Here is a 13524-nt window from a genome sequence, read left to right as displayed (position 1 = left end):
AGCAATTCAGCCGCTTGCTGGCTGACAACCCTCGTAGCAGCCTTGGCAATCAGACGTCGGAGAGTGTTGCCAACAGCGATTGGCCTGATTCCTTCGTCCTTCTTTTTGAGAGCACAGAGGGAGGCACCAAAAAAGAGAGGCCTGATGACCTCAGGTATCTCACCAGCCAGGCACATGTTGACGAACCTTGTGAGTTCCATAAGAAGATCTTGTGCAGCATCACCAACCGCAGGATTTAACATTTGCTTGATATGTTGAGGTTTTAACCCTGTAAAGCCGCCTGCTGACCCAGGTGGAAAAGAAAGGGCTGCTTTGTAGACCTCAGATTCACCAACTGTTAATGGGTCTGAAATGGTGTCGGCTGATGGCGGAACGATGTTGTCGCCTTGAGGGGCTCTGGGTGGGTGCTTGCTTTGCAGGGCCCGTGCTGTGGCTGAGTTTCGAGGAGCAATTTTCTCGTCACTGGTGAGGACTCTAATAGCACTTGCGGTATTTCCCTCTTCAATTTTCTTGGTGATTTGTGCTCTGATTTTGTACGTTTCCGGTATGTTGTTGTTACCATTTCTGCGGTGGGTGTGTTTTGCTCGGAGAGGCAGGCGAACTAGGTTGTCCCCCCTTGGGTATTCATTTATCGCCCTCAGGACCGAGGAAGCAAGTGATTTGTCCCTCCTTGGAGGGACGGTGAGGCATACATTGCCAAACAGAAGGACATTATGCCACGCTTGAATGTTTTCCGGTGCATCATTGACCCTTTTCAGAAGATTACAAAGTTTGGCTGCTGCATTTGGGCGGGCTGCTTTTGGGATGTGTGGTAATGTTCTAGCAGACGTCGCTATGATCGCTTGGGTGAGGTTCTCAGATGAGATTAGGTTAATGGGAGTCTCTTCCCTAACTGTTAATGGCAGCTGGCCATTGCTTCCCTTCGGAAGCTGGTGGGAACCACTGCATCTTTCCTCGTTGAAGGTGTGAAAGCGGATAACACCACCGATGGAGTTTATGGCGGTGTTTTTGTTGCAAACTCGGCAAAAACCTCTTTTAGGAGCAGTTGTTGGCACCTCAAGGCTTGTGGAGTCCTGCCCGACCGCTGGGACCCCTTCCATTTCAACTCGGTTGGCCGAGTTAAACTGTGCATTATTCTATAGAGGGGGGCAAACACACTGGGTCATGGCCAAGCAACTGGGTGTGGAGCCAACAACTGGGTGTGGAGCCAGCAACTGGGTGTGGAGGCATCAACTGGGTGTGGAGCCAGCAACTGGGTGTGGAGGCATCAACTGGGTGTGGAGCCAGCAACTGGGTGTGGAGCCAGCAACTGGGTGTGGAGGCCGCGGCTGGGTGTGGAGGCATCAACTGGGTGTGGAGGCATCAGCTGGGTGTGGCGGCATCAGCTGGGTTTGGAGGCCGCGGCTGGGTGTGGAGGCATCAGCCGGGTGTGGAGGCCGCGGCTGGGTGTGGAGGCCGCGGCTGGGTGTGGAGGCCGGTGGGGCGAGGGTCAGCTCAGGTAGTGAGGTGCGGGGGGGGGGGGATGGGGTCGGTTTGGGGGGGGGAGGCGTGGTATCGAGTGGGCTATACACATGACACACAATATACATTCACATATATGTACACCAGGGTATGTATGACACTGAGAATATGGGGTTGGCACTTTGTTATATGTATGACACTATAAACTGGGGTTGACACTTTGTGGTGTGTATGGCACTGAGTATCGGAGTTGGCACTTTGAGATGTATATTTCACTATGGCACTATATATACATGGTATTCACTTTGTATGGCAGGAGAGAGTGGCCACTCTCTCCTGCCTATTTATACCCATCACTCGATCTGTAAAATGACCTTCTGAAGATGTATTTAATATACGAAAGTACTTAAGGAAATTCCTGTTTCATTTTTCCTCCGTGGTCTGACATTGTCATATATATATATATATATATATATATATATGTATATATAACGCCGTGCGTTATTCGCCAAAGGTCGCATCCAACAGCCTGGTTGACCAGTCCAGCCTCCAAGAGGCCTGGCCGGAGACCGGGCCCCAGGGGGACGTTGAGCCCCGAAATCAACTCAAGGTAACGTTGTACGTCATACGCCAGGGTACGTAAGAGACGGGAAGCACGTACTCGTGCTACTGCATCACGTACCGACGACCGTTATACACTACAAAAAACTATGGCTTGATTTTTTTATGATAGTGTGAAATAACAGTTCTTTGTATTGAGGCAGATGTCTCCTGGGTAGACATTAGTGGTGATGAGTGAGCTCTGGGAGAGAGGGAGAGGGAGGGAGATGGAGAGGGAGAGGGAGGGAGATGGAGAGGGAGAGAGAGGGAAGGAGAGATAGAAAGAAGGAGAGGGGGAGGGGAAGGGATGGAGAGATATCTCGTTCTGGGTTATATATGTTCAAATACATATACGTATATATATATATATATATATATATATATATATATATATATATATATATATATATATATATATATATATATGAATACTTGTGAATGAATATCAGGGTACTCACCTAGCAGTGCTTGCGGGGGTTGAGCTTTGGCTCTTTGGTCCCGCCTCTCCACCGACAATAACACAGAGGTAATTTAGAGTCGCGAATTATTGTCTGACTGCTACGTCTTGCTCTCCCATTCTTCAACCCGTCCTCCTCTCTCTCTCTCTCTCTCTCTCTCTCTCTCTCTCTCTCTCTCTCTCTCTCTCTCTCTCTCTCTCTCTCTCTCTCTCTCTCTCTCTCTCTCTCTCTCTCTCTCTCTCTCTCTCTCTCTCTCTCTCTCTCTCTCTCTCTCTCTCAAACAAGACCTTCCACAACTCATAACCTCCTGCAAGTACAGTTTTGGACCAAAACAACTCCCACAACACATTATTACACAGGACCAACTCCCACACAGGACCAAAAAAACATTATAAACAAAAAATCTCCCATAAGCTTCTATACGGTTTGGCAACAGGAGACCCCGGGGTCCTGTCACCAGTCCCGTGGAGTAAACCTGAGTTAGTATGCACTCCTGTTTTTTTTTATATAATTTTTGTTGTGAATAGGATAAAGTCAGAGAACGTCGATGGGGGTGAGTGATTTAGTGGAGATCGGAGTATTGTCGTGTGTCAACCTGTCCCCGTCTCCCACAGCATTATTCTGATTGGGTGGGTAGGAGAGAGAGGAAAAAAGAATAGGAATGGAGGAAGTGGGAAAGAGGGGGAGGAAAATGGGAGAAGCGTGGGAGGGTGAAATTGGAGTGAAGGAGGATGGAATGAGCGTGGGAGGAAGAAATGGAACGAGAGATGGAAGCTGGTGAGTAGGAATGGACTGGTGTGTAAGGAATGGTTTTGCATAAAGCTCTATATCACACCACCTTCTTATTTTTCCCCTGCAACCTTCTAGTATGTATGCAAAGTTATGTCGGGGGCTCGAACTCGCGATCAAAGGTCTCCCAGGTCCCTATTCTCACAATAGAGGCAAAGGTATTCAAATTGCTCCATGAATTTCAGGTCTGTGCATATATATATATATATATATATATATATATATATATATATATATATATATATATATATATATATATATATATATATATATATATATATATAGTAACTTCGAACCATTCTTTACTAGACTGTTTCTGTAAAGAGCATTTTGTCCTTGTTTCAAAACCATTCACAATTAAAACCCTTCACACATCCCTACTGAGAGTGAGAAAATAAAATGCACTATCACAATCCCACTTCCGTGTCACCCCTCACACCATCGCACACACACACACACACACACACACACACACACACACACACACACACACACACACACACACACACACACACACACACACACACACACACACTAAAGTGCCAATTGTACAAGTTAGTCCGCTCGTTAGGCACCCACGCCGCATTTAGCCAGAGTTAAGCAACTTTCATCATGCAAAAGACCCTGCGCTTAATTTTCTGAGTGCCACAGATAAAAAAAAAATAGTAGTCTTTCAGCACTTATCTCTTGCATTTCTAAGTCTAAAATAGGGTTCTGTCTTTATTAAATGTTAATAATGAAATATTTTAACATTTTTAATTTTCGTAAATAATTTTCAGAACCTACATTGAATTCTAGTTTTTTTTTTCTTTAAACGGAGCAGCAACAATAATCGTAGCATTAAGTAGCAATATCATTCACATCAGCAGCAGCATCAATAGCAAAAGCAGCCACAACAGCAGCAGTAGGAACAGCATCAGAAACTGTTGCAGCAGCACCAGCAGTAGGAACAGCATTAGAAAATGTAGCAGCAGCATTAGCTTCAGGACCAGTAGCAGAAGGAACAGCACCAGAAACTGTTGCAGCAGCAGCAGTAGGAACAGCATCAGAAACTGTAGCAGCAGCACCAGCAGTAGGAACAGCATTAGAAAATGTAGCAGCAGCAACATTAGCTGCAGGACCAGTAGTCGTAGGAACAGCATCAGAAAGTGTTGCAGCAGCAGCAGTAGGAACAGCATCAGAAAGTGTTGCAGCAGCACCAGCAACAGCACCAGTAGTAGGAACAACAACAGAAACTGTAGCAGCACCAGCAGCAGCAGCAGTGGGAACAGCAACAGAAACTGTAGCAGCAGCAGTAACAAAGACAAGACAACAGCACCTGGAAACTTTGTCACGGAAGAGCAGCGTGGGGATTTAGAGGGGGAAACAGTCGTGCTTGACCAACTTTATAGATTTCAATGACAAAGTTATCCCAACAATTCATGAAAATGAAAGCTGGATAGATTGTATCTTCCAGAACTGTCTGAAAGCATTAGATACATTTTTCTCGTGTAGGTTCATTATGTGTGTTGTTGAGACGTTCTGTGTAAGTGAATATATAATGATAGAGCTAAGAAAAGAAGAAAAGAGACTTAAATGTGTAGGGATGTTTCTAACTCATGTGAATGACCTGTTGAATTGAACGCGTATAGATCAATTTGTGTAAAGGGTGGAATGCTAGTGAGAAATGTGAAAATCGAGGAAGAAATTTACAGGAAGAACTTGTCAAAAACAAAAGGTGGCTGTTAGAGTTCAACCACAAGTGCAAGACAAAGAAAAATAGTAAAATGGAAAATGGATTCTTTCAAGACAATCTGTGACAGGGAAAGTCACAGAAGGCGCAGCATTCAGATGAAATCCACATCTAATGCCCGAAGTAAGAGGACCAAGTTGGGAAGAAAGCTGAAGAGAACAAAATATCTCAATACTAGAGGAAAGAAGAAACATAAAGGGATATGTTCACACCATACACGATACTGAGGGTTATAAACAAAATGGAAAAATATACCCTTTAATTGAAATTAGGACAAGAGGTCACAGGTGGAAGCTAGAAACACGATTGAATCCAAAAAATACTAAGAAATACTCGTACCATATACAGGTGGTTAATAAGTGCAGAAAATATTAGTAGAAGCCACCTCCATCCACAATTTATAAATAGACTTGAAAAAGAATTCGAACATCAGGATTCGAACGCAACATGTATAACTAGGCTAGCTGGCAGGGCACAAGGACTTCACCTCTTCATAGTCACAGACAGGTAAGCCTCACCATTATCCCCACCACCATCACTACCACCACCACCACTACCACTACTACCACCACCACCACCAGGAGGAAGGGTCTGAAAGAAGTAATTACCCCACTGCAACAAAGAGAGGGTGTGAGACAGGCTGTGAACGATATGTATTAGGCAAAAAAAAATATATATATATATATAACACAAAGAGGGAAGGAAGAGAGGGTAAAGGGAGAAATATACCTAATAGGAATAGCTGAATTAATTAATTTTTTCCATTAATCCCTCAGGAAATCGGGGAATGAACGAATTACATTAGTCGGAATGGAAGAAAAATCAGAAGCTAATTTTTCGCTCTGATAACTCTGTTTGGCTTGTGCATCTCTGATATGATGCTGGTGACAGTCATGGTATTGATGGACCAATAGCGGACATGATAGTGGAAATAGTTTTACATGATAGTGGTGATAGTGATGACCATTATAGTGGTGATAGTGATGACCATTTTAGTGGTGATAGTGATGACCATTATAGTGGTGATAGTGATGACCATGGTGGTGAAAAAGTGGAAAATAATGATGATGTTGAGGTTGATAATGATCAGAATTATGAAAATGATGATGATTCTAAGGAAACTTAAGATACTGATGTAAAAAAATGAATATAAAAAAATTACAGTTTTGTAATTCCACAAATGTAAATTCCATTTGTGTAATTACATTTGTAATTACACAAATTTGTGTAATTAAAAAATTACACAAAAACAGATTACCATCGTAGATATACTGTCAAAAAACAGAAATACTCAGCAGGTAAAATGACAAATGAAGATTAGACACCCACGAAGCACTACACATCAAACATTCTCAGCCAACTGTTTACCATCTTAGAAACCCATACAGGACATCCACCATACTTCCCCGAGCCATCGTTGGAACCTAGGGAGATGGGAAAGCTGCAGTGGACCTATTATCCCATGCGGAATCTTCCTTCACCTGTTAGTTAGGATTTTAGTAGCTATAGCTAAATTGCTTTCACTCCTACTCTGCCTTGGAGAATGTTGACCGGGTCAACGGAACGCATCTTTAAATGTTAGGCCATAAGAAAATAGTAAAATTACCTATTATAGGATAATATTTCAACTTATCATGTAATGAACTTGATACATTTAGATTATATATATAGACATGAATTAATATACAGAAGATTCTTGCTACAATCATTCATCTCACCCCCATTTCTGTCATTGTTATATTTAGTAAAATATGTTTATTTTACCCGCGGACATTCACATTTTGTCTTCAACCACCCCCATTATATTACACATTTTATTTAAATTTTATTTTAAACTTCATTACAGAAAATGGGTTGCAACAATGGTTACATGCTAGGTACGAGGCTTGTTGAGTTCTTCGAGCTCCTCAGTTGGCAGGTAGGAAATATAGTGTGCGTTTCCTCTCTGTATCGCCACGCTAATGCGCTGAAAGAATAACCTGGTGGCTCTAGGGGGGTCTCTCGTTATTTCAGTTAGCTGAGAACGAAATCACTCGTGGAACTTTTTATGAGATATATATGTATGTTGAGTGGTCAGAGTTATAGGCTGCCACCAAGTTTAGAACCCTTGACAGATTACAAGCTGCTATTCTCCTCCTCATATTCTCATCTATTATTCTCTCTTGTTCCTCTCATTGCCGCTTTCCCTCTCTCTTCTACCTCACATTGTCGCTTTCCCCCCCTTCTCTCTCTCTCTCTCTCTCTCTCTCTCTCTCTCTCTCTCTCTCTCTCTCTCTCTCTCTCTCTCTCTCTCTCTCTCTCTCTCTCTCTCTCTCTCTCTCTCTCTCTCTCTCTCTCTCTCTCTCTCTCTCGGTGTCTTTGTCTTTCTCGGCAAACCCATTCTCCAAACATTTTCCTCTAAGGGAAAAAAAATAATTAATGAATTTAAAAATAAAGTGAAGGTGAATCATAATTACCTCAGTTCATTCGCTTCTTCGACAATTATTATGCTTTTTTTGCTTCCAAATGGAAAATTCTTTTTTTTTTTTCCTTCTGCTCCCTGATTGCTTCTCGCCAAGTTCAGAGATTTGCAGAAATAAAAGAGGAAAGTATCTAACAAAAGACCTTTTTTGGCACGGACGTTTTGGAAGTGTGATCCAAGAATTTGTGCACGTGTGGCTAGTACGTTTTGCTCGTTTCCCTCTTGATGCTTAGGGGGTTAAATCAGGCTCGAATTTTATTGATAATACTTTATTGATTAGCGTTATCATTGGTAATGTCTGTTATTATTGATATAAATGCACTTACAAACTCATTAACATGCAAACATAATCGCGCACAAATACACACACACACACACACACGCGCGCGCGCGCACACACACACACAAGACCTCTCGGCCGAATGTATAGTTCTTGGGTGTCTTAAGTGACCGAGTTCGATTCCCGGGCTAGACAGAGACAATTTGGCAGATTGTCTTTCACCTGTTGCCCCTGCTCACCTAGCAGTGAATAGGTACCTGGGAATAAGACAGCGTCTAAGGGCTGCATCTTTGGGATATCTTTATGAATTAGTAAAAAGTATAAAGTAGATATTATGGAGGAAAAGCGGTCAAGATTCAATACTTTAGACAACAGACAGTTAGAAATGCGGAGACCAGGAGCTAAAGCTCGATTCTGCTGGCACAAATAGTAAATACAAATAATAAATACACACACATAACAAAATAATACCCACCTCCAAATCTAAATAAAAAAAATTATGATCAAGTATAATAAACTAATTAGAAAGATGTTAATTGAAAACGAAACAAATGGATTCATAAGAAGACTCGATGGTGCTCTGTGTGCTGTATGGGTCATAGAGGAAGGGTTTTATTAGGGAAAAACGCCAAGCCATTACGACTATATAGCACTGGGAAGGAATCAGGATAAGGATTTGGGATGGGCCGGAGGGAAAGGAATGGTGCCCAACCACTTGGACGGTCGGGGATTGAACGCCGACCTCCATGAAGCCAGACAGTCGCTCTATCGTCCAGCTCAAGTGGTCATGGAGCTGAAGCACAGTGTGTACTAACATCATGTGGTGTCCAATCCTATCTTCTTAACCGTGCACTTCTTGAGGTTATCTTGAGATGATTTCGGGGCTTAGTGTCCCCGCGGCCCGGTCCTCGACCAGGCCTCCACCCCCAGGAAGCAGCCCGTGACTGCTGACTAACTCCCAGGTACCTATCTACTGCTAGATAACAGGGACATCAGGATAAAAGCAACCCTACCCATTGTTTCTCGCCGGCTCTCGGGATCGAACCCGGGACCACAGGATCACGTGTCCAGTGTTTTGTCCGCTCAGCCACCGGCCACCTGGTTAGGGTTGGAATCTCTTGTCAAGACCTTGCTGTTAGGGTGGAATTTTGCTGGCATATTCAATTGAACGTAAAAAAAGTATTTTTCATGTCTTATGGCTCATAACCATATCAACTGAGACACAGACCACACACTAGAAGTTGAAGGGACGACGACGTTTCGGTCCGTCCTGGACCATTCTCAAGTCGATTGATCGACTAATCGACTTGAGAATGGTCCAGGACGGACCGAAACGTCGTCGTCCCTTCAACTTCTAGTGTGTGGTCTGGTCAACATACTTCAGCCACGTTATTGTGACTCATCACCTGCAACTGAGACACAGTTAAATTACTAACCATCTTCAAGACGATCACAGAACCACGAGTATATTGCCTCAGCCTCCATAAGAACATGGGAAGTAAGAGGCAGTGGGCCTATTGGCCTATGTTACACCTTTACTTCACCTCACTCTAGAGAACATATTCAGTTGCCTCTTCCTGTTTTAACATTTTTTTTTACTGACGGTGTCACAGCCCCGTTCCTGTGCCAGGTAAGTCCACAACGGGCTCACCATAGCCCGTGCTACTTGGAACTTTTTGTTCCAAGTTGCGAATCTTAAACAGCAACACCAATCCTGTTTCAATCCTATCTATTCCTTAAATATTTCCACCTGCATTGCTCATTTCCTTTCCATAAGTTGCCTGGTGTTTTTGCAGTTGGATGTGTTGTGTTTGCGTGCATTAACACTTTACACTATGATAACTTGATCCAGTAAATTGACCAAACCACACACTAGAAAGTAAAGGGACGACGACGTTTCGGTCCGTCCATTCACAATCGACTTGAGAATGGTCCAGGACGGACCGAAACGTCGTCGTCCCTTCACTTTCTAGTGTGTGTGGTTTGGTCAACATATTTCAGCCACGTTATTGTGACGCCTCGTCTGCATGACCCAATAAAAATGAGAGACTTAGTTTATTTTCAACATCATTCCTGGTCATTAATTTATACATTGCTAACCAACAATATATAAATGTAAGCGTGCATTTGTGTGTGAGATTGATTTTAATATTATTAATGCAGCCTAAACGCCCCAACAATTACGTTTGCAAAAATATTATTTTCTATTATATACATGTACGAACGTTTTGGCAGACTAAACATGGCCCATAAACAGGCGACGGTGATGCTTTTTAAACGTCAGAGGTAATTCTCCAATATGTACCCTACATAGGTCTACTAACTACCTACTTACATGCAAACCACATGGAAAATAGGTTTGTTTCTACGTGAACGAGATACCGATAAATAGCGATATATGTGTAGAGAATTTGAGCTACTTAATTTATTTTTTAAGAATTTCATACATATTACTTTAAGCTACGGAAAGTATGGTAATCAGATCGATATGAGATTAATATAGGCCACATTTGCTCTCATAATAAAGGTTGAAACATCATTTAACATTAATTTGGCTTAAGTTTCATTAAGTTGAATGAATTCTTTCATTCTAAACTATACATTTCCTTAAGTAGCATCCCTAGAAAAAAGAGGAACTTTTTTTTTTTCCTTTTTTGACATCCCTGACTTTTAAAAGGTCAGTTTGGATGAACGCCTGACCCCTGCAGTGGAACCTTGACATAACATTGCATTGGAACTTTGCCTAAACATTGCATTTGAACTGTGCTTGAGCAGTGAACAGTAATACATACTGAGCGCTGTTTTGGAACACGACCTGTGGTATGCAGAGAAGTCCAGGCATCAGTGGCATAGACGTTATCTTTTGAAGTGTGATATTCATTCAGTGATGTTCATATTTTTGTTGTGAAATAAAAATAAAACAAAATTTAAATGTTTTATATACTAAATTTTTATTTAATTTCAAAAGATAAAAGGATTGATTACAGTGTAAAACAAATCAAATAAAAATATCCACTAGTCTATTCATCATGTTATCCATTTGTTAATTGCTTATTAGAATTGTCATTATCACTGGGACAGAATTAGTTTAGTATTAAGGTCTTTCAATCTTTGATAGGATATTTGGCCTCACTAAAGCTATATATATATATATATATATATATATATATATATATATATATATATATATATATATATATATATATATATATATATATATATATATATATATATATATATATATATATATATATATTGACATTGTCAATATTCTTAATATACACTGCCTATACAATATTCTTAATATATACAATATACTGACATTGTCACATTCTTAATCACGTGTTTATTTTCGTGATATACACACACATATATATATATATATGTATATATATATATATATATATATATATATATATATATATATATATATATATATATATATATATATATATATATATATATATATGCAACAATGATCACAAAAACACTGATCCAAGTATGCAGAATAACCACATGAAAAATAGAAAATGCTTAACGCGTTTTCGGCTAATTCGCCTTCATCAGAGCAAAGTAGAATGAACACATTCTACTTTTCATTCTACTTTGCTCTGATGAAGGCGCATTAGCCGAAAACGCGTTAAGCATTTTCAATTTTTCATATGTGGTTATTCTGCATATATATATGTATATATATATATATATATATATATATATATATATATATATATATATATATATATATATATATATATAAAATGGGGCACACCTTTCACTGCATACATCCTTAGCATACATGGCATTGGGCTACAGGCCTATCAAACTCTGGAGGGTCATTAGGTCTACCAATATTGGCATACTGACTAATCAGCATGAACATTATATTTCAGAATTAATGTTCAGAATTTGGGTATATTTCAGAATTAATGTTTAGAATTGATTATATTTCAAAATTAATGTTCAGAACTGATTATATTTTAGAATTATTGTTCAGAATTTTGTATATTTCAGAATTAATGTTCAAAATTTATTATATTTCAGGCTCTATAATATTTCAGAATTAATTATACTCTTAGTGTATATACACCGATAAGATAGAGTCATCTCTCTGTGTGTGCATATCTATCGCTGTCGAGAGACTAGTGATTAATGAATATATAGAAATGTTGAAATTGGCCTCCAGATGGCATGTCAGGATGGAGACTTCACGGAAATGCTAATATTGCCGAGGCAGTGTTTGTTGTAGGGGGTGAGCAGAGGAGCTGTCGAGCAGAGAGAGATGGGCTCTATCAGGTCAGAACACGGGCGGAGCTTGCCATGAATATATGCATGAGGTATGCTACCTGGGAAAATCATGGAAGCATTCATGAGGTGTGGGATCTGGAAAGTCTTGGGAGCGTTCATGGGACGTGCAAACTCATGGCATCATTTAGAATGAATTCCTGGAAATTTATGGAAGTATTTATGAGATCTGGAAAGTCCTGGAATCATTCAGAAGTTGAGTACAAAGAGGTATGGCTAGGGATAGGGGAGAGAGGAATGATATACTGTGATATAATAAGTATACTCGGTTAAAACTAAGGTCCAGCTCATGGTCTAAAAGTAGTTTGTTCCTATATTTCTTGATTTCCTGCATTCGTGTATGATTTGCATGTTTGGAAGCTTAACGTCCACAACCTCCTGTTTGAACGCAATAGTTATATTTTAATGCTCTGATTTGCGTCTCCCTTTTTACTATATCCATTCTTTATCACTTTAGTTTTCTTGCTGCAATTCTTGAGTTGAATACTGCAGCTCCATAGTCCATGATTTGTAGCCGGCCTCTGTCCTACTATTTTTGTTGCATATGCCGGGGCTGCATTTTTAATTATGTGTCTCACGTAGGTTGTATTCTGTAATCAAAAGTATAGAATCAGAACCATATATAAGCTACAGGAGTTTATTAATTTGTTCCTCTGAAATCAGATCAAGAACTATATATATATATATATATATATATATATATATATATATATATATATATATATATATATATATATATATATATATATATATAACTGAAAACTCACACCCCAGAAGTGACTCGAACCCATACTCCCAGAAGCAACGCAACTGGTATGTACAAGACGCCTTAATCCACTTGACCATCACGACCGGACAAAATGAGGTGATAGCCGAGGCTATATGAACCACCCCACCGCCGGCACTCGGATAGTTATCTTGGGCATAGCATTTTACCAAATCACCTCATTCTTTGGGGCACACGTGAGGAACACAAATGCGAACAAGCCTGAATGGTCCCCAGGACATATGCAACTGAAAACTCACACCCCAGAAGTGACTCGAACCCATACTCCCAGAAGCAACGCAACTGGTATGTACAAGACGCCTTAATCCACTTGACCATCACGACCGGACAAAATGAGGTGATAGCCGAGGCTATATGAACCACCCCACCGCCGGCACTCGGATAGTTATCTTGGGCATAGCATTTTACCAAATCACCTCATTCTTTGGGGCACACGTGAGGAACACAAATGCGAACAAGCCTGAATGGTCCCCAGGACATATGCAACTGAAAACTCACACCCCAGAAGTGACTCGAACCCATACTCCCAGAAGCAACGCAACTGGTATGTACAAGACGCCTTAATCCACTTGACCATCACGACCGGACAAAATGAGGTGATAGCCGAGGCTATATGAACCACCCCACCGCCGGCACTCGGATAGTTATCTTGGG

At 40.8% G+C, this 13524-nt stretch overlaps 1 protein-coding gene across 1 annotated transcript; it reads right to left on the bottom strand.

The window, feature by feature from the left end:
- Positions 1-4148: 4148 nt before the first annotated feature.
- On the bottom strand, positions 4149-5935 carry LOC138364698 (antifreeze protein Maxi-like). The gene is made up of 3 exons (XM_069324680.1): positions 5891-5935; positions 5528-5652; positions 4149-4626 (listed from the first exon to the last, which is right to left on the bottom strand). Exons 1-3 carry the CDS (start codon positions 5933-5935, stop codon positions 4149-4151), a joined length of 648 nt encoding a protein of 215 aa, XP_069180781.1.
- Positions 5936-13524: the final 7589 nt, after the last annotated feature.

Source organism: Procambarus clarkii, chromosome 14 (genome assembly GCF_040958095.1).
Source record: "Procambarus clarkii isolate CNS0578487 chromosome 14, FALCON_Pclarkii_2.0, whole genome shotgun sequence".
NCBI classification, from domain to species: Eukaryota; Metazoa; Arthropoda; class Malacostraca; order Decapoda; family Cambaridae; genus Procambarus; species Procambarus clarkii.
Note: the sequence above shows the minus strand (reverse complement) of the source record. Positions and strands in the feature narration are given on the sequence as shown.